Genomic DNA, 22,942 nt, shown 5'->3' on the forward strand with positions numbered 1-22,942 from the left:
GTGTTTTTCAACTTCCAGTTTCCCAAGGTGTTCCTCAGGGTTCTGTCCTTGGCCCATTACTCTTCATTATTTACATGCTCCCACTTGGCCAAAATATGACATCAAAATGTTCTTCAAAATGTTCACAGTTTTAGCTCACCTTCTTGGTGAGTGCAATGTCAACAAATGCAGTACAGTTACTGCAGTTACTTCTCTCTCACCTCTCTGCTATTGGTGTTTCTGGTACTGTCCTTACCTGGTTTACCTCCTACCTCTCTGACCGTCAGCACTATGTATCCATCAATCAGTCAAAGGAACCCGCTCTTCCAGTTTCCCAAGGAGTTCCTCAGGGTTCTGTCCTTGGCCCATTACTCTTCATTATTTACATGCTCCCACTTGGCTAAGTATTCGGAAGCATGGTAATTTCTGCTGCTATGCTGATGATACAACACTTTATGCCAACTCCAAACACATTGTCCATCTCCCCACTTCCTTAACAGCATCAAGACATTCTATAAATCAGGGACTGGATGATTCATAACTACCTCAAACTTAATACTGATAAAACAGACATCCTACTTGTAGGTACCAATAATCTTACCAGTACATACTACAATCTGTCTATTGATGGAGTTATGGCCCAACCCTCACACACAATCCGCAATCTAGGTGTCTTCACTGTTCTTTCACTTCTCACATTTCCTCTCTCACTAAAGCTGACTTTTTTCATCTCCGTAACATTGCCAGGCTCCATCCCATCCTCAGTTCCAAAGATGCAGAGACCCTTGTTCATGCCTTTATCACCTCAAGTCTCGATTACTGTAATGCTCTCTTCTGTGGTCTCTTCAAGTAATTACTCAACAAACTTCAATATATTCAAAATTTAAGCCGTCATCACTTGGCAGAAGGGTGTTTAGTGTCACATTCCCCAAATTATGGAACTTGCTACCAAAAACACTCCGTGATATCTCCACCATATCTGATTTCAAGACCGAACTGAAAACCTACCTTTTCATTAATTGTTTCCCTGATCTATAACTTCTTTTAACTTTTTTTGGTTAATTTCTGATATCCTGTCTGATATACCATTATATCTATCCTTATATTGTGTTATTTTTGTATTCTGTACTAGTCTTTCACTTTGTTTGTTTTCTCTCTCATGTGATGACTTGTTTGAATTGTAAAGCGACCTTGAGTTGGCAGAAAGGCACTACATAAAATAAACGTATTATTATTATTATTATTATTATTATAAGTAGTAGTAGTAAAGGAATGCTAACATATTTTTTATATATAAAAAACAATAATGGAAAATTAAATGTAATGCAAGACAAACCAATGATCAGTATGAATTTAGCAGAGTGGACTGTTTACAAAATATTTATAGGCTACTAATAAGTACATTTTGTATTGTACTTTTGATATGTCTGCTCCCTGCGAATTAATTTGAACAAAAATACTAGGCAAGATTGTATAGCTTGAAAGAGCAATTGCCAGTACTCTCTATTTATTTTAAATACAACTTTTCCAGTATGTCTCTATTTGTCATAACATTGGTTCTATATATAGCAAGTATATCGCAAGTGCTTTTGGCATTTAATCATGTGCAGGATATGAATTATAGGTATGTACAATAAAAAAAATTCTAATAAAAATGTTTATATATATATATATATATATATATATATATATATATATATATATATATATATATATATATTTATTTATTTTTTTCTGTAAAAATTCAACAAGTTAGATTTGGTATTTCAGATCTCTGGAAATGGCTTTAGATTTTTTTTGAAGAGTAATTGATATCTAAAAAGTCTTTCTTACTAGTTAAAATAATAATATAGATATCTAAAATAAAATAAGAATATGATATGATACATTTTTAGTAGTTGAAATACAATTGTCGATATTAGTAATGGACATTTGCACTACAGGGACAATGTAAACACTCCAACACCTTATCCTGGTGTAATCATGCTAAATTGCTAATTTGGTACTAGAAAATCACTTGCCATTATATCAAACACTGCTGAAACTATTTGGTTCATTAAATGAAGCTTACCATTGTCTTTGTGTTTGTTTTTGAGTTGCCACAGTATGCAATAGACTGGCATGTTTTAAGGTCAATATTATGTCAAAAATTGCAAAAAAGAAACAGCTTTCTCTAGAAAGTCATCAGTCAATCATTTTTTTGAAGAATGAAAGCTATCAAATGCTTGGAATTGCCAAAAAATTTCAAACAAGGTGTATACTACAGTCTTCAAAGACAAAGGACAACTGCCTCTAACAAGGACAGAAAGAGATGTCTCTAGTTTGAGAAATAGACACCTCACATGTCCTCAGCTGACAGCTTCATTTAATTCTACCTGCTCAACACCAGTTTCATGTACAACAGTAAAGAGAAGACTCAGGGGTGCAGCCTTATGGAAATAATTGCAAAGAAAAAGACACTTTTGAAACAGAAAATCAAAAACAAAAGGTTAGAGTGGGCAAAGAAACACAGACATTGAATAACAGATAATTGGAAAAGAGTGTTATGGATCTTAACCCCATTAAGCTTTTGTGGGATCAGCTAGACTATAAGGTGTGTGAGAAGTGCTCAACAAGACATCCACATCTATGTCAAGTGTTATAGGAAGTGTGGGGTGAAATTTCACCTAAGTATCTGGACAAACTAACAGCTAGAATGCCAAAGATCTGCAAAGCTGTCATTGATGCATGTGGAGGATTTTTGTTGATGAGAACTCATTGAAGTAGTTTCGAAAATGTTTATCAAATTGTAATAGTAATTGTTCACATTATTAATGTCCTGACTATACATTGTGATCAGTTGAATGCCACTTTGGTGAATAAAAGTACCAATTTCTTTCCATAAGAGCAAAATCTGTACATTATTCCACTCTTTTGGCCATCATTGTATGTTTTGTGAATGACAGATCATTGTGAAGTTCTACCAGTAATAATGCAGTTACAGTCATCAAAAGTTATGTTTTTTACTAGTTAAAATGTAAGAATGTTTTTTTCCACATGTATATTGCCATCTTTTTTATTTCAAGAATTAAAAGCTTTTACTAGTGCAAACGTAATTACTGATAGCCTATCAAGAATTGGCATTAACTAGTGCAAATGGCACATATCCAGTACAAAATGAAATATCAAAAGGCCTTGCGATAATGGCATTTCTGCTTATTTCAACCTCATCAAGATCAACGTCGCCCTCTGGTGTCTTACAGAGCAAATACACTCTGAATGGAAAAAGAAATAATGCGAATGAGCGCGTGTTTATAGAATAGGCCTATCTTACCGACACCTCGTGGGAATAAGAGAAAATGTCCCTTCTCTACATAGTCTGATCCTAAAGTCAACAACAATGACTATGATTGTTTTTATTTATAATGCATTGTAAATGAGTTATCAATTAGTCATGTAGCTGATGCTTCATCCAAAGCGACATACAGTGCATATATTACAGGGACACCCCCACTAGGGCATCCAAAGATTTAGTGTCTGGCTCAAAGGAACAATAACTCATGGAGGATTCATAGAACAGACAGACTTTCAGTAAGCTACTGGTACAGAAGTTAAACTACTAAACTTCACTTCCCTATAGCTATCAACCGATGTAGATGAGCTATATTTTGGTGCCAGTATATTTGCAGTGGTAACGTTTTCAATTAGAAGCCCAAAACAACTCAGGGCTCAACAATATAGACCCGGGGCCAGTCTAAAAGAGTTTCGGGCCAGTTGGCAGATCGGTCCAGTGCTGCGTTGTCACTAAATGCTGCATTCGTTGATCTTGTAAACGGGGTTTTATTTCAGTTAAAATTTTGGGATTTCTGTGGAATATTGAGCATTCTTGTTGCGACTCTGCATAGTTTTTCACAAGCCATTGTTTCCCAGCAAAAGCAGTTTATTGTTAAGGAAATGTAACATGTAGGCCTAATGCAAGACACAAATAGCTACTATTCCTGGCACACAGAAATACAAAAATACATCGCAATATATTTATTTATTTTTGGAGGAGCCACTTAAAATTCTGGCAGCGCAAGTCGCTTACAAATCGAGAGTAGGCCTATTAAATATTGAGCCCTGTAACTTTTAAGATCTTTGAGGACCATACTAGTCAAGCGACACCTTAAAACTAGCAATACACAAGACTAAAATGAACTCCTCAGTTGCAAACTGTTGCTGTTTAAGAATGGGCGTGCTCTTAGTTTTCATCGGACAAACCCGATCCAGAGGGTTTTCACGAGCGCACGATGGGAGGAGAGAGAGTAACAGCGCTGGATATCAAAAATAAACCTCTCTCATTTCTCAGAAAGAATAAATACCAGCGCCACAATCCCGAGACAGTGCTGTGGACTTGAGCGCACACAAATTTGACTCCGATTTACCTTCAACTCTATTTGTACACGTATTAGACACAGGGATATTGATAAATAATCACTTATTCATTTTCGGAATTGATGGAAGCTAATAGACATGTGCTGTATAATTGTAAAAGTTTGTCATCTTAAAACTTTCCAGAAAAGACGACCCGTTTCTGCCCAGTGTACGAGACTTTGACTTAATTTATAGCCGCATTATAACTGTAGATAGTCAGATAAACAAATAAGAATACCTTAATTCATTATTTTATTTTAGAAATAGCAACAAATGAATAAAATGTGGCTATATTTGGTCATTTCGACCTGCCTCTTCGCGGACACTCTTTCTCACTCATTTAAGACGGAGGAGATTATACCTGTGCGGTTGACGGGACGACCCGGTGGACGAGTGGCAAAGAGGAGCGAAGAACAGCCGAGCTTCAGGCTCACGGCTTTCGGCAAGAATTTCACGCTTAATTTGACACCGGACAGCACGTTTATATCTCCAACACTCAAGGTTTATCGTATCAAAGCCAAACACTTCGCTACAGAGTCCTCGAATCAGACCGAAGAAGAGGATGGGGCGGAATTACTGAAAGGCTGTTTTTACACCGGGGCTGTTGACTCCAAAGAGGACTCTATCGTCTCTGTCAGCTTATGTCGTGGGATTTTAGGGTCATTTATTACAGATGGTAAAGAATATATGATCGAACCGAAACTTTTCAGCTCGGAGAAACACGGAACATTCACCGAACAGTTGCATATCATTAAAAGAAGACATTTTACAAAGTCCCGCCGGGTCTCCGAACCGCCGTCTGATCTCAGAGAAGATGCAAATGATCACGATTTGATGAGGCAGATGTCTCCCAGGCGTAGACGGTTTGTCTCGACATCCAGGTTTATTGAGACTTTAGTGGTCGCTGACGCTTCCCTGACACATTTTTATGGAGATGAGATCAAGGTAAGGGATGTCTTGGGTAGATATAAAACAGTTTGGAGTCAGGACAACACATTGGAGCACATATTGACAGCTGAATAAGATATAGTATATATATATATATGTGCTTCCTATAGAGGCACATTTACGGACTTGTCTTAGAACAATTTCATCACGAGCTTTACAAAAGGGAATGTGGAATATTTAGGGAATGTTTGGCTAGACGTATCAAATTTTTCCTCAAGTAATGACCCATTAAAGAGACAGCTCACCCAAAAATGAAAATTCTGTCATCGTTTACGGACCCTCATGTTGTTTCAAACCTGTGTGACTTTCTTTTTTCCTTCTTCTTCTTTTTGTTTTGGTGAAACATAATACAAGCTCAATCAACAACATTTATAGCATAATGTTGAGTAGGCCTACCACAAAACATTATTTAGACTTGTCTCTCCTTTACTTACATAAAAACACACAAAAAAGACAATTTGAACAACCTTATAGCTCAAATAATACACACGTTTTAACAGAAGAATCTCTTATATATATATATATATATATATATATATATATATATATATATATATATATATATATATATATATATATTATATTTTTTAAGTTAGGTTTGGAACAAGATTTGGTTTAGTAAATATGACAGAACTGTAATTTTTGGGTGATTAATCCCTTTAAATGTTTGAATTACTAATTAACATTATAGGCTTTAACACGCCCATCTAAATTCTGTAAAATATATATAGTCATATATAAAATAAATCCATGAGATGCATTTCATGTACTCTGTGGGACATGTCAAAATGTACATAACACAGGCAGTAAAAGAATGAGTCACAAATCATTAGAACTGTATTGATCATCTTTACACCCACATATGGTCTACCACCCCCTCCAAATTCTCCTTCATCGAGTCATCTAAAAGAAATGATTGGAAAAGGCAGAAGTGTGAATAAATGGACCGTCTGGATAGGGATCATGAGGCAGATAGCAACCCAGATGTTGCTGCTGGGATCCAAACCCCCTAATTTGCTGTAATGGAAACATAATTCCTTATAAAGAAAAGCATGTCAGCGTGGACCACCAGTGGCTGGCGTTCCAACTGTGTTGTCAGCGCAGTGCAATAAACAGACTGGTCTCTGGCTGTATTGGCAGAACATTATTCCCATTTACAGACCATGGAACCAGGTTAAACATTTGTTTTTCAATTATTATGAGATTGCAGCTAAACAAGCAATCTAATATCCATTGTTTTTAAGGTATTAGATTTGTACATGCACTGTGTTTAGCAGTGCATTAAAGGAATAGTTCACCCAAAAATGAAAATGTACTCATTTACTCACCCACATGCCATCCCAAATATGTATGACTTTTTTTTCTTTTGCAGAACACGAAGGAAGATTTTTAGAAGAAAATCTCAGCTCTGTTGGTCCACACAATGCAAGTGAATGGTGGCTAAAACTATGAAGCTCCAAAAAGCACATACAGTAAAGTAGCATAAAAGTAATTAATATGACTCCAGTGGTTAAATCCATATCTACTGAAGCGATCCAATCTGTTTTTGAAAAGACAGAAATGTAACACCTTTTTCATTATAGATCTTGACATCAGCAGTCTCATTGTCAATCATGATTTCAAGCTTGAGACTGAAATGGTCAGAAGTACAGTGAAAGGTGCTATATTTTGTCTGGTTCCATCCAAAACTGATTTGATTGCTTCAGAAGACATGAATTAAACCACTGTGTTTTTTTTTTTGGAGCTTGCATTGTTATGGACCTACAGAGCTGAGACATTTTTCTTAAAACCTTTATTTGTGTTCTGCAGAAGAAAGAAAGCCATACACAGCTGGGATGGCATGAGGGTGAGTAAATGACGAGAATTTTACTTTTCGAATGACTTTAAATATGGTAACGGTTTGTTACTGTAATATGTAATAGTATGTAGAATGAAAGGCATTTCTTTCCAGCACTTCTGAGGTGTCCTGCCATGGAGTCATGCATTCACACTTAACATTCTGCTTCACACTTGCTAAACTGAGCTACTGGTGATTTTCTCTCTTAAGCACTACATTCTGACCTTGATGTCAGTGGCTGCTCAGATTTACAAACACCCCAGCATTAAGAACTCCATCAGCATAGTGCTTGTGAAGATGCTGATCGTGGAGAATGAGGAGGTTGGACCATCCATCTCCAGCAATGGAGGTGTTGCGCTGCGCAACTTCTGTGCCTGGCAGCAGCTCTTCAACCCACTCAACCACAGGCATCCTGAGCACTATGATACTGCAATCCTTTTTACTAGAGAGGTAAGCAATACGTATGTATTTCAAGCTCACATTGTTTGGGTGGGTCAAAATAGTGTGGCAATATCCATTTAAGGGTCCTATTTTAATCTCCATTTAATCTCCGGAGGTTAGCTGAATTGAGAATAGCTACAAGTAAAGTCTGCATTGGTTATAATTCTCTAAAAATGGAAAAGTAGTTTTGCATGTGCAGCCATTTTCCACGGCTTAGCCTGAGCTTGACCTGTTTGTCTAGAGCAGACAGGGCATTCTGAAACTGTAGTCTAGGCTGAAAATAGAAGCACTATGAGTTGGCTTACTACAGACAGCAGCTCCTCTGAAAGGTGCACACATGTGAGATGACTCTGGCTGTGCCAAGGCCAGATGTGCCTTGAATCATGTGTGTTTTGTGGTCCTGTATTCTGCTTTGGAAACATTTGTCTCAGTCTCGGATCACTGGGCGAAGGGATGGAAAAGACTCAATGCATGTTTTTGAGATAAATTTCAGACGCCACACAGTTACATTTTCTCACTTCATAGGTCTGCTGTCAGCCAAAACTATTCATTTGCTTTTATGATGGAAACACTGGCAATATGTATTTCGGTCTTGCTATTAACCAGAGAGCTTGAAATTTCTGGGACAGCAATTAGAATTTATTTGAGAAATGTTTTTTTTTTTAATTCTAAACTGCTTTTCAGGACCTCTGTGGACATCAGAGCTGTGACACGTTGGGTGTAGCTGATGTTGGGACCATGTGTGATACTAAAAGGAGCTGTTCTGTTATTGAAGACAATGGTCTTCAGGCTGCTTTCACAACCGCCCATGAACTAGGTATTTATATGCTCTGATGAGTTGAATTGGTAAACATTGAACAGGCCTTTCTTGAACTATCAATAGTGAGAGTTTTCCTCTTTCAGGCCATGTTCTGAGTATGCCCCATGATGACACTAAGAACTGTGAGCAGCTTTTTGGACATCTAGGAGAGGACCATATCATGGCCCCTGTATTCAATCAGTTCAACAAGACTTCTCCTTGGTCTCCATGCAGTGCTTTATATGTCACAGAGTTTTTCAACAATGGACATGGTATGTACACATACATTCTTCTTTATAATGAATTCATCCTTATTGGTTTAATCCCCTCTCACTTGTTATGGCTCATGGTATATTTCTCATGACAACTTTAGCTTTAAGAAATTGGTTAAGGTATCTGTGTATTTATACTGGCTACTGCCGTGTAACATTGGTACAATTATGGAACTGATTCCAGTAAATTCCATTAAAAAGTAGCTTAAAGCTAAATCTGAAATTTCTGCACCACTAGCGCCACCAAATGGAATTGTAAACATAATTCCAGGAAACATCCCATCTTCCATTGGTTGAATAAAAAGACAGTCCTGCCCCAAACTCACACCACTGGTCAAGCCAATGTGGCTGTGTCGGACTGAACAGGCCAATCAAACAAACAGAGGCATGATTATTACACCACAGTGTTACACTTTTAGGTGAAATCAACTGAAAAATACTTTATACTAGGCTCCAAGACCGAATTTTCAGTGCAAATATTAGTTGTGAACAAGCTTTTGAAAAGGATAAATGGATTCCTATAACGCTATTCACACCAGGTCGGACAAATCATCCGCTGACCATCCGATCATTTTATTATGGAGAACAATCAAATTTCTTATCTTCGGACTGTGAAGAAAAAGTACCGTCCAATGAGATAAGTGCTCTTAGTCATGTGTCTCGAACTGCTGCACCTACAGATCCAGCGTGTTGGTAGTGCCGACGCACCCAAAGTTACTTAGCAAACCGACATTAACAACTCGAGCTCATGAAAATGTGTACATATTTTATGAGTTGGCTATTTCGTATGATTTTGTACGATTTAGTTGGTATGAATAATACGATTTCTTCACGTGCAAATGCCCAGATGTGTAATGCGGAAGTAAGCACGAGTTCCGCGCCTGAGGTGTCAAGGACACGCTTATTAATATTATGCCCTTACCCAAACCCCTTATCTAAACCTAACTGATCAGTAGAGTGTGTAAACATAACAGCAAGCTGTTGTGTGTGACAGAAGCAAGTAATTGTTGTGTATTAGATGAAAACGATGTCCACCGACTTCATTGGCTGTAGTGAAGGTCATACGATATCATACGAATTAGCCAAATTTAGAAAAGTCGTACGAATCCTTACAATTTTGCTTTGAGAGTTTGCTGGACATTAAACATCTAAATAACAACTAGGAATGGGGGTTGAAGATGGATGTGGAGCTTCTCTTGTCTCTGGTATCTGAGCAAAAGGAATAATTTGATAAATGCTACAGTGGCTACACAAATGCAGAGAGGAGTTATTATGGTAAGGAATTGCAGAAAAAATCTTAATCAATGGTGAGATTTTAAGTAGTCTTTTGATTATGAAATTGTTAGCATGATTTTTACTAACGTTTTCATGAAGTGGAGGACATTAAATGAAAATAAAGAAACTATTGTACTGGAAATAAATTGCTTATAATTAAGCGGCACCAATTTTAATGGAGTGAAATTGATTTTCATATAGCTGAGGAAAACAAAACATTTTGGTCTTGGTGTGAATAGAACTTTTGTTGGCAGTTCATCTCACAAATATTTCTTAGATTTGGTATGAGTAGACCTTGGCTTAGATATGAGAAAGAAAACATTGAAAAAATAATTCATATCAGCTTTAACTTATGTAATGATTATATGGAGTTTTTTTTTTATAGTAATTCACTACTACATCTGCATCACAGATCATAGAGTGGTGGTGGTGGCATAGTGGCTAAAGCACAGGGCTGTTAATCAGATGGTCACTGGTTCTAACCCCACGGCCACTTAACTTAACTCCAGGTTGTTCCGGGGGGATTGTCCCTGTAATAATTGCGCTGTAAGTCGCTTTGGATAAAAGCGTCTGGTAAATGTAATGTAAATGCATCACCTATTGCTTCATAGTTTTTCAGTTCCTTTCCTTTGAGTCACAAAGAAAGTATTCCTGTCGCTTCATTGCAACTCATAAAAAATAAATATAACAAATGTTTTCTTTCCACCGGGCCATGTCTCTGTAGTATTGGTCTCACACATTTCCATTTTTAACTGCTGCATCGTTTGAAGTGGGCAGTGGCCTATGTTCACCACGTGCATTTTTGCTCACTCGTGTTTCCCCTTGCAACTTACTCCTCCAGATGTGCATTCCTACAGGTCTCCCTAAATGTCAGCTCCAGGACCCGAATGTTCCTACTGTTACACAATCCTTTGACTTCTTGATTTACTACTCTCTAACTCTTCCTCTGGATAATAACAGGAGACTGCTTACTGGACACCCCTGAGAAGATTGTGGCCTTGCCCACTGAGCTGCCAGGCATAACTTATAGCCTGGACCGCCAGTGCCAACAGATATTTGGAGAGGAGTATTCACATTGTCCCAACACTACAGCCAGTGAAGTGTGCAGACAGCTTTGGTGCCAGGAGGAAGGCCAGTCCATGTGTACAACTAGGAATGGGAGTCTGCCTTGGGCAGATGGCACAAGCTGTGCTCCTAACATGGCCTGTCTGGACGGTGTATGCATGTCCTCTGAAGAAGTAATTAAACCTAAGGTACTTGAAGTTTCATCTTTCAAACAACCCTATGTGTAACATAACTTGGATTGTTGATCTGTTATTCATTATATCAGTACCAGGGTTACAAAATATTATTAAAGGTTATGTGTGTAATTTTGTTAAAATATTTCTTAATATGCTTAATATGCTGAGACAACCATAAGTCATTTCTAGGTTGATTTCCTCGAAAAGTGTTAGAGCTGAGGCTCTGTGGTGATATCAGAAAACTGCTCTGTTTCTATGAGCATCCCATCCAGCAACATTGGCTCAAACAACGGCTTGAGTTTGGGTGGGAATATCTGTTTTTCCCCACCAATGGTAGAAATGTTCTAGAAACGTGATTGAAAAAATTCCCTTATTTAAAATTCACTTTGGTGACACTAGTGGTGCAGAAATTACACATTTCACCTTTAAGGTACTTAAGGTACTAGAAATCTAGAATTCTAGAAATAATCTAGACCACAGTCCTTGTCCTGGTAGCACACAAAGGACATGATCTCATTGCTGACTTGCATCTTGTACAGAGGTACTAGGAAGTTAGTTTGGTTTTGAAAGTTATGGTTTGGACTCCGCTCCAGTTGGCTGTGGATGGAGGCTGGGGAGAGTGGGGACCATGGCAACCGTGTTCCAGATCATGCGGAGGGGGAGTGATGTTCTCCTACAGAGAGTGCACTCAGCCATCACCTCAGAATGGTGGAAAATACTGTCTGGGCCAGAGAGTGAAGTACCAGTCCTGCAACAAACATGCCTGTGAGAACAACCAAGGTACAGTTGATTGTTTTCTTCAGTTTCAGCTGTTATGTGACTGCCATTGAGACATTATTCTAGTGAGGAATTCTTTGTTTTTGCAGGAAAAACATTTAGAGAGGAACAATGTGAGAAGCACAACAATCCCAATCACTTTGATGTTCATGGAAACATGAAGCAATGGATACCAAAATATGCTGGAGTATCAATGCGGGACAGGTGTAAACTCTTTTGCAGAGCAAGAGGCAGCAGTGAATTCAGAGTTTTTGAAGCTAAAGTAAGTCTAGATTCTTTTTTAAATGTGTAGAGTGCAACAGTCTGAATCCAGAAGATAAAATCCCATTAATTGTTCCAATAGGCAAATCGTTTTTTTTAACACTTAGAAACCTTCAAAGGATTAGTTCCCTCAAAAATGACAGTCAGCTTAAATTTCATCCAAACGAGTCCTGCTGTTTAATTAATGTCTTCTAAAGTGACAAGATCACTTTTGGTGTGAAAAAAGTTCAATATGTAAGTACTTTTTAACTCTTAAATCATCGCTTCGTATCAGTTTCTGCATGTGAAGTAATCGCGTTGGCATGTGTGATACTGAGAACTAAGGCACGTGCAACATACCAGGAAGAGCTGCGCTATTTACAACGGAGTAGGAGGAACACTGTACCGAAGCTTTGTTGATTTTGGTTTAGATCTGTATTTGTATCTGTTTCCTTACTATTAAAAGTTTGTTTGTGTGCTTATCCTGGATGTATCAACTGAGAGGAGAATGCAAGATTACGTCCGTAACATGGCAATGCAAATATATCACACAAGAGCCCACGTGAACTCCACCCTTTGGCGAAGATTACCAGAAGCGATGGATAATTCAACCCCAATTCCAAAAAGTTGGGACAGTATGAAAAATGCTAATAAAAACACAAAGGAGTGATTTGTAAATGATATTCACCCTTTGCTATATTGAAAGCTCTACAACTACAGATTATATGATGTTTTACCTTGCAAATTTCATTGTTTTTTTAATGTACAGTCATTTCAAATCAGATGATTGCAACACACTCCAAAAAAGTTGGGACAGGGGCAATTTAAGGCTAATAACAAATTGATGAGTTGAAATAACAAGGCAATCTGAAACAGGAAATGTTAAACAGGTGAGGCATTTGTGTCATAGCATATAAAGAGCCTCCAAAAACAGCCTAGTTCTCCAAGAGCATGGACCATTCAAGACTTGTCAATTTGCCAACAGATGCTTCAGCAAATAATCCATTACTTTGAGAACAATGTTCCCCAAAGACAAATTGGCAGGATTTGGGGCATTTCACCCTCTACAGTACACAATATAGTTAAAAGATTCAAGGAATCTGGTCAAATCTCAGTGCGTAAAGGGAAAAACGAAAACCATGTATGTATATGCGGGATCTCTGATCCCTCAGACATCACTGTCTTAAAAATCATCATTCAGCTGTAATGGATATCATGAACATGGGCTTGGGATACTTTAGTAAACCTTTGTTAGTCAACACCACTCGCCGCTGCATCCACAGCAGTGTTGCCAAAACTCACGCATTTGGCCCGAGACACATGCTTTCAGGCTCTGTCTCGTGCTCTCACTCTCAAGTAAATCTCACGTCAAATAACAAGAAAATGTAATTCCATATAAAATAAATAAAACATAGCATCAAATCTTCCATTTGGATTTTTCCATCAGCCCGAGACTTGAATTTTCAGGCCGCGGAAGCAAATTTTCCCCAGAGACCACATAACCAGAGCTTTGAATTAGGGCAAAGTCTGCGACTCAACATGCAGTCGATGTCTTGATGTGCAGACACCACAAAAGTAATGCACTTAATAGGAATCCTACAGAGAATCATCTAATTTAAATAGCTGGGGAAGAAGATAAACATCTCAAACTGTTAGATAGCCCAACATTATATACAGCACTGTTAAGGTAAAGACACAACACCATGCATCAACATCAATAAGGCTTTTTAAAATGCACATCATCACCCTTACTTAAATGTATTGTGTTTAGTTTGTAGAAAGACAGTGACAGGAAATTTCATATTAAATCTATTTGGATGAATCCATTTAACTTAATTTTTATATTATTTTATTTTAAGTATGTACATTTATTTAAGCTATTATTATATTTTTTTTAGGGGCGGCTGTGGCTCAGGTGGTAGAGTGGGTTGTCCACTAATCACAGGGTTAGTGGTTAGATTCCCAGCCCACATGACTCCACATGCCAAAGTGTCATTGGGCAAGACACTGAACCTCAAGTTGCTCCCAATGGCGGGTTAGCACCTTGCATGGCAGCTCTGCTGTCATTGGTGTGTGAATGTGTGTATGAATGAGATGCTGTGTAAAGCACTTTTAATACCGCTAAGGTTAAAAAAGCACTATATAATTTCAGACCCTTTATATATATATATTTTTATCTTTTTAGAAATACTAGCAACTTTGACTTAACTAAAGTCATGACAAGGAGCCCTCCATTGTGGTTTTGGCCCTATTATTAGGATACCAATGACAATTAAATAGTGGAAGAACTATAAGAGGCTAAACATTCATAATGGAAATACTGTATGTAGAATGAAGGGGTTTACAAAATTAATTTTGGATAAATTATCAACAAAGTTTTCCTCCTGTTTAACAAACTGGCCCTGTTTACCTTTAGACATTTTAAGATATAACTTGCTATAAATTATTAAGAGCATGATGACAGGAAATATTTGTTTTTGAAAGGACACATTTTTTTACTGGAAACACAGTCCCAGCAAAGTAAAGTGGCCCACTCTTACTATAGGTATCCATCAGAATATTATAACTAGCTCTATAAAAATAAGGTGTTATTTAAATTAAGTTAAGACTTAGTTTAATTTCCCATAGTTTAATTTTGAAATAAAAAAAGTTGAAAATTCCACTTTCCAGTGTAAGCATGAAATGCACTTTAGTAATTCTTTTAATTAGTAATTAATTGCAATTATGTAACCAACCAACTTTGAGCTTGTGAGTGAGCTTGGTACCTGCCCACCACTGAAGACTATTTTTGGGCCCAAGAAAAACTCTGGTTGTGCCATAGTGTATAGGTGTTTTCAAATTGTGAATGGTAGGTAAATTGGTGTGGTGGGCCAAAATATATAAATAAAATATTTACCTTTTAGGGTTGGATGAGGTCTTGTTTTGGTGTTAGAAATTAAAGATAGAAGGCCTACTAGTATCAAGTACACGCACTATATGTCCACATTAAGGTGTCCCCTTGGGCTTGAAAGACGATTTGCCTGTTCATTAATGTGACCGTGGCCATTACATCAAAATCTCCCTCCAGCCTGGTATCCAAAGTTGGCAACCCTGACCCTAAGATGCAAGTTAAGACTTTACTATGCAAAGCAGAAGCCATACATCAACACTGTCCAGAAGTGCTGCCGACTTCTCTGGGCTCGGTCTCATCTTAGATGGAAAGTTGAACAGTTAGATGGAAGTTTTTGGATCTGATGAGTCCACATTTCCAAACGTTTTGGAAAATCACAGCTGTCATGTTTTCCGGGCCAGAGAGGAAGAAGACCATCCGAGCTGTTATTAGCGTCAAGTCCAAAAGTCAGTGTCTGTATGGGCCAGGGTTGTGTCAGTCCCCATGGCATGAGTAACTTGCACATCTGTTAGAACATCATGAATGCAGACAGATACTGTATGTACAAATTTTGGAGCAACATATACTACCATCTAGCACCGTCTTTTCCAGGGACGTCTCTGCATTTTCCAGCAGGACAGCTTCGAACCTCATACTGCCCAGATTACAAGTGCATGGCTGTGTAAGCAGAGAGTGTGGGTGCTAGATTAGCCTGCCTGCAGTCCTGACCATCTCCAATTGAGAATGTGTGGTGGATTATTAAGCACACCATCCGGCAACGAAGACACTGTACAATTTCAACTTTCTAAACTTAACAATCTTGTGTCTTCAGTGTCCAAATGCTTAAGTGTTATTAGAAGAAATGGTGATGCTTTACTGTGGTAAACACTCGACTGGGAAACTATTTTGGAGCGTGTTGCAATCATTTTGCTTGAAATTACTGTACATTAAAATAAAAACAAACAATGAAATTCATAGGTTAAAATCTATGATTTTTGGAGTCTGATCACCATCCACTTGCATTTTAAGGACCTACTAAGCTAAGATATTTTTCTATTTTTCTTCAAATGTGTTCTTGTGAAGAAAGAAAATCATACACACCTGGTCTTGAGGGTGAGTAAATGATGAGAATTGCCATTTTTGGGTAAACTAAACATTTAAGGATAGACCTACAGTGAGCTCCGATGTTGTTAACCTATGGTATACATTCATTTTGAATCCATCAGTCTGTGTTATTTGAACTTAAATAAAAAAAATATATTTAATAGTGGAAAAAATACTCTACCCATGACTCTGAGGGGAAACGATTCACTAAAAGGAGAGTCGCAGCAAAAAGAAAAAAAAAGAAAAAACAATTCCACTAAAAAGTGCTATGCAGCAACCACCCACCCCCATGATGATCTGCAAATGACAAATCTCGATACACTCTCACTCTCTCACTCTATCATCTATATATATATATATATATATATATATATTTTTTTTTAATAACAATAACTTTTAACTTAATAGTTTTATATTTTTCCATTATTTTTAATTCAGTTGTCATTCACAATTCTTCAAGGTATTCATACCCTAATGAAAGAGTTCAGTACACATTCTTATTTTCTAGCCTGTTGTTTCTTTACCCTTTCTGTAAGTATGAGCTTTGTGCAATCCTAGGTAATTGATGGAACCCCATGTGGACCAGATACCACATCATTCTGTGTGCAAGGCCAGTGTATCAAAGCTGGTTGTGACCTGGAGATCGATTCAAGTAAAAAGTTGGACAAATGTGGCTTGTGTGGAGGGAATGGCTTGAGCTGCAGGATGATATCAGGCTCATTCAACAAAGTCGTGTAAGGATATTTACAATGTAAAAATGTTAAATTGCACTTTACGTGCAATGTCTTATAAATGTTTAGGGTGTTACTGTAACCAAATTAAATGAATTGTGCCCACAATAATTTAGATATTCCCTTTCTTTAGCCAAGGATATAGGGATATTGTGACGATTCCAAGTGGAGCCACCAATATTAACATCAAACAGCAGAGTCATGGAAGTATACCACATGATGGGCATTACTTGGCTGTCCAAAGAGAAAATGGTGACTATATCTTAAATGGCAACTTTTCAGTATCCACAGTGGAGCAGTATATTCCAGTGCATGGGGCTGTGCTTAAGTACAGTGGCTCGTCCACCACACTAGAGCGAATCCAGAGCTTTCGCCATCTCCAAGAACCAATCACCATACAGCTGCTTTCCACTGCTGGAGAAACCCTCCCACCAAAGGTCAAATACACATTCTACATCCCCAAAACCATGTCATTCAGCAAACCCAAAGACAAAATGATTTATGGTAAATTGATTCATCCGTTTGGGGTGCCAGGGTGGGTCACTGGAGAGTGGTCTGAATGCTCAAAAACCTGTGGATCAGGATGGTCCAGAAGAAACGTTGAATGCAAAGATAATGCTGGCTTTTATTCAAACCACTGCAATAAAGATCTCAGACCTTCTGATATCAGGGCCTGTGCAGACCTGCCATGTCCCATATGGCAATCAGGACATTGGTCTTCATGCTCACAAACTTGTGGCCATGGGGAACGCCACCGCAGGATTTTCTGCATTGATTATTCTGGGAAGGCTGTGAAACCAGAAAATTGCGATCCTGCAAAAAAGCCAGAACCATTACCTGAAAAGTGTTTCTACCAAGAGTGTTGAAGAACATCATGTGTATACTTTCAGGGAGAATTTACAGATTATTCAGATAATTTTGACAATGCTTCAGGTTGGAGTAGGATAATATTCACAGTAGCTTCAAAAGGAAAAAATGGTTGAGCTGTACTGAGAGAAATTGGTCATGAATTATTTATGAACTGATCACTTTTTTTCCTAAACGTGTGTATTTATAACCACTATTGAAGGTTTTCCAATGGAGATCTACCTCAGCAAGAAATATTTTATTGCCATTTCCCTAGTTTCCTGTCTCCTACTAATCATGTTTTTTTTAATTATTTTCTGAATGTGCAGCTTCATTCCAAATAATTTATTTCTACTATGTTTAATAATTAATGTTTACGGTCAATTCACAATACTCATATTAGCTAAATCGTTAACATTCCTCTCTGGTGGATGAGGACAGAATTTGTTTAGTTTCAAATGCCTAGATTTGAAGAAGATTTGTGCATTTAAATGTACAGACAAATAATGTAATGTAATGACCATCTAAAAAAAACAAAAGGAATTAATTTCAACCTGGATTAGCAAAATTGCAGAACTTCTGCATCTTATTAAGAGCTATCACTCATAAAATAAAAATAAATAAAAAAAACAACAAAAAAAACCCCAGAGAAATCAGAGAAATTAATATTGAGAAACTAGGAAACTTTCGAGGTGCTACTTGCTTCTTTAATGTAGTTATTTATGATTGGGCCAGTAATTTTGTAGCGCATGACACAGCAGTGGTGCATATTAAATAGCTTCTTGTTCTGTTTTTAGATTCACAACTCAATGGTTTTCAACCTGTGAGTAAGCTACTTGGCATTGGGATGAATTGCACCCAGCAACGACAGGTACCTTATTCACAGGTTGAAAACCATTGAGTTGACTCTTTGAGTCTTTTGAATCAATTAAAAAACTAGATTAGTTCAGTCACCATTACAGCAGAGTACATTTTTCACCAGTGTATAGTGACAAATTATCGTCTTATGTGTTATGAACAGTGAAGCATTGAATCATTGACTTCCGTTCAAAAACTTTTAGAGAAGATTCGTTCAAAAACACACTCATTAAAAAAACAAAACAATTGAAGTGTTTTAGGCATACACCTAAGTAAAGTAAGAAAAGAGCAAGACTGGAAAAAACAAAGAATGTATAATTAACAGTAGGTTAGATAAAACTCGTTTTCATGTGCATTGTGCTAAAAACATACACAGTGTGCTATGTGTCCCGAGGTGCTTGCAAATATCTGTCAAATTAATTATACACTTAAAAACAGAGCTCAAAGATAAGCAGGTTTTTATTTATCCGACTGCTGTAAAAAAGTTGACAAACCAAAAACGAACAATGACCAGCCAAAGCACATTGCAAAGCCACATTTTCCATACCTGCATCCAAAGCAAGGACCACTCATGTTAGTTTATAGACAGTGGAGGATGTTTTACAACTGTGTCGTACTGACCCACGTACTTGTTCACCTTGGCTTGCTTTTTTCAGGCACTTATTTTTCTCACAACCTTTACATTTATGCATTTGGCAGACGCTTTTATCCAAAGCGACTTACAGAGCAGTTATTACAGGGACAATCCCCCTGGAGCAACCTGGAGTTAAGTGCCTTGCTCAAGGACACAATGATGGTGGCTGTGGGGATCGAACTGACAACCTTCTGCTTAACAGTTTAGTGCTTTAGCCCACTACGCCACCACCACTCCCAAACATCAAGAATATGTAATAAAGCATTGTCATATAAATAGATTAAACCTTTCTTTTTTAATACACATTGAAATCTGTGTAAGAGGTAAACAGTGGTTGAGTCTGCTAATTTACAAAACATTGATAAGTTAAATTCCTGTAGGTGTTTTACATAAGGACCTTATATGTCAGGAATGTTTAAGTTGTTTGTGCCCATTCAGAGGGTTTTATGCAATGTGCTAGTTACTATGGCTGTTCTTTATAAACACTGTTTACTTCAAATATGCACAAAGCAAATAGATGTGGAATGCTCTAAAAATGAAATCAAGGAATTTCTCTGTAAACAATCAACTGAGACCTTGCAGGGTTTTCCTGCTCTTTTCTCTGCTTCATAGATGTAGCTTGTCTAATAATGTTAGAGCTGATTTGTCTGCTGAGGTTTTGATATAGCAGTGTAAATGTAATTATGTTATTGAGCAAAACCAGTACAGCGTGAAACCAGGTTGATCGATCGTCACAGATAATGCTTCAAAAATGCTCCAGCAACTGTTACAATTATTGTATATGAATAATAATATGGTATTGATCATTCCAGTTGTGTACATTTCACATATTAGTCATATTACAAATTCAGCTAAATGTATTATCCCTTCAGTGAAGGACAGTGCATAGTTACTATATAACATCATTGTAAAGCTATTTATTTTTGTAAAGTTTTTGTTGTCTAAAATAGAAACAAACTAAACAAAGTTTTGAGATGCTGCTTTCTTTTCATTTTATAAGTCAATGAAATGTCTGAAAATAAAAATTAACAAATATACCAAAAGTGTCTTTTTGGATGGGTGAATTTTATTTAATGAATAGTATAATCAATAGTTTAGCGGTGCATGAATTCAATTTTAATGTGAATAACAGTTACATTACATTTAGATTTATTCTTTTTTTTTTTATCCAAATGAGAATCAACATTGATCAACGGGAGACAACAATACTATACCAAATAACAACTGAGTACTAGAAATGTACAATGCTATAGGGCAGAATACTTAGTGCAGAACATCATGAATCACAGCTTTGAAATTGATATGGGCGACTACCAACAAGTATGTTTACCTTCCCTTGTGATGCGACTGGTAGCACTTTGTGTAAGCAGCATTGAGTCATGGGATCAGATCCCGCACATAATCACTGACGAGCACAATTCCGAGGTTGTATATTCCCATTAATGTCTCATTTTTACTCCACATGCCCATATGTCCAACAACACTTCCCAAGGGCCTGTATCAGGAGCTGGGCAGGCAGCATACAGTAATCAAACCTGAAGGTTCTGTTTTTTCTGTTATTCTAATGCACCATACTGCATGACAATGGACAGTTGTTGGAAGTTCAGCTGGTTTTCAACAACTAACTTTAAGGCTAACCTGGCTGGATTGCAGTGATGTCAGTGTTGATTTAAGCTTAGATGCATGATGATGTGTTTGATTGATGGGCTGATTTGGATGAAGTAGATTTTTGTCCTTGCAAGTTTGAGCTGGAGTTGGTGTTCCTTCATCCAGCACGAGATATCAGATAGATTGGCAGAGATCGGTGTAAAGATTGTATTTTATCATCATAGCCACACCTTTGTTTGCTATTCATCATTATACAGGTTATTTAGACCTTAACTGTATTATTTAAATGGATATTATGATTTATGACCACTAAAAGTACCTCTGAAAAACCTCACTCCCAAACAAACCTCTTATTGGTCATGAATCTACAAACACTAGCACTGTGGCCCTACCGTGAGGATGGAAGTTGCAAGTGAGATATTTTGGCATGGCACTCAAACAGTAACAACAACTCCAAGTTTACATTTCAGCACTGCTTTAATCAGATTGGATTTTATTGGTCCAACATAGCCACAGAGTATTTTCCTTACATTTTTTTGAGACGTAGCCTACTCTTTCCTTCAAGAGGGCCCCTTTGAGAGAATATTTGCTTGATGGAAAACCATATTCCTCAGAGAAAGCACATGTCTGAGAGGCAGCTGCTCTCTATCGCTTAAAAGTCTTTGCATGACTTTGGCTCCAAAATGAGATGCATTTGCTACAATTGTTAAATAACTTCGCTCTATATCTTCCCTCTAGCTCTTCCATCCTGCTGATAAATTTAACAGAACTGCACTTTTAAAACTAAATCTAAGCACTAAGGGTTCAATATACATTAAATATACTTGTTCTGTTTGATGTAGGCTACTCCACTGGATAGTAGTGGAGTCTGCTGAACTTGCATTTTTCAACCAATATGATAGTTTAAACAAATCCTAGTGTTTCTGTGAGCTGATAATTTCTTATCAGCTAATTTCTAATTTCTTGCTTACTTCCCCAGACAACATGTTCTCACAAACCGTCGTATAGGAACAGGCTGCAGATTGATATGTTGTGCAAATCTGACCTCAAGAGCTTTCAACCACAACTCCACCCAGGAATAGAAATACAGAAATATAAATAAAATGTTTCTGTTTAATTACAGAAGTCACAACACACAAGTTGCTCTAAAATGCTGTTGTGATTTACTGGTTACTTTTTATCCAAAATTAGTTGCACTGATTATGTTCCTTTCTTAAGGGCACAAAGGTAAATGTTTGGGATTGTGATTTCAGAAACTATCCTATTCCTGCATCAACCCATATAGAACTGAGATTGCTACCTTTGAGTGTACCTTAACCACCAAAGCTACCCCCATCCCAACCCCCAATACAAACATCTTTATTTAATGTATTTGTTCCTTGACTAGGTCTCACAGGACATACAAGTATTGCAATAGCTGATGCATGGTCTGCAATGTCAAACATGCTCAAATTAATGAATCTGGCCATTTTCCTTGGTGCTAGGAATATATTTTATTTTATTTTTTTGGGGGGATAATTATGGATTTTGCTTTTTCTTTTAAAAGATTATTAGTTCAGCTTTTGTGACCTCATTAATTGGGAAACTACATGGCATTTTTGTACTTCAAAAAATAAGTAAATAATAACTGTTACACCACAGCGCCATTTAAAATTAACTAGTGTAGGAACTGGTGTAAACAAAATTAGAATTATATATAAAAATAGTAACAAAATATTTCATTGAAATAATCAAGTAATAAGAATAAATAAAACAGTGAAACAATTAATAAAATAACTATACAAAAGGCACTGACTTAGTCTAGCTCAGATGAAAGTATGCACAATTGAAACTTTTCAGAAACTAGGCTAACACAAGTCTGTTGCATCTCTGTTGAGTTAGTGGAAATGAGCCAGTAAATAAAAAGAGTTTCATTAGGTTTCATCTGCTGTTCTATATAATCAAACATCATCATCTAGAGTGCACATCTACATAAACCATTCAGAAGTGCACATCAAAAATACAGGACTGTTTTATTCTGTGTTTTAACTGTTTAGCCTGTGAAAATTAAAGTGTGATGTTGTTAATTGTGGAAATATTGAATCATAGCTT

The 22,942-nt window shown here is 37.1% G+C and overlaps 1 protein-coding gene across 1 annotated transcript; it reads left to right on the forward strand.

Annotated features, from left to right (window-relative positions):
* The first annotated feature begins 4,318 nt into the window (after positions 1-4,318).
* LOC127631938 (A disintegrin and metalloproteinase with thrombospondin motifs 8-like) lies at positions 4,319-20,279 on the forward strand. Its single transcript, XM_052110353.1, has 9 exons — positions 4,319-5,316; positions 7,367-7,606; positions 8,282-8,414; positions 8,501-8,668; positions 10,904-11,196; positions 11,778-11,964; positions 12,051-12,223; positions 16,733-16,908; positions 17,039-20,279. Exons 1-9 carry the CDS (start codon positions 4,645-4,647, stop codon positions 17,769-17,771), a joined length of 2,775 nt encoding a protein of 924 aa, XP_051966313.1. The 5' UTR covers positions 4,319-4,644; the 3' UTR covers positions 17,772-20,279.
* Positions 20,280-22,942: the final 2,663 nt, after the last annotated feature.

This window comes from Xyrauchen texanus, chromosome 38 (assembly GCF_025860055.1).
Source record: "Xyrauchen texanus isolate HMW12.3.18 chromosome 38, RBS_HiC_50CHRs, whole genome shotgun sequence".
Classification (NCBI taxonomy): domain Eukaryota; kingdom Metazoa; phylum Chordata; class Actinopteri; order Cypriniformes; family Catostomidae; genus Xyrauchen; species Xyrauchen texanus.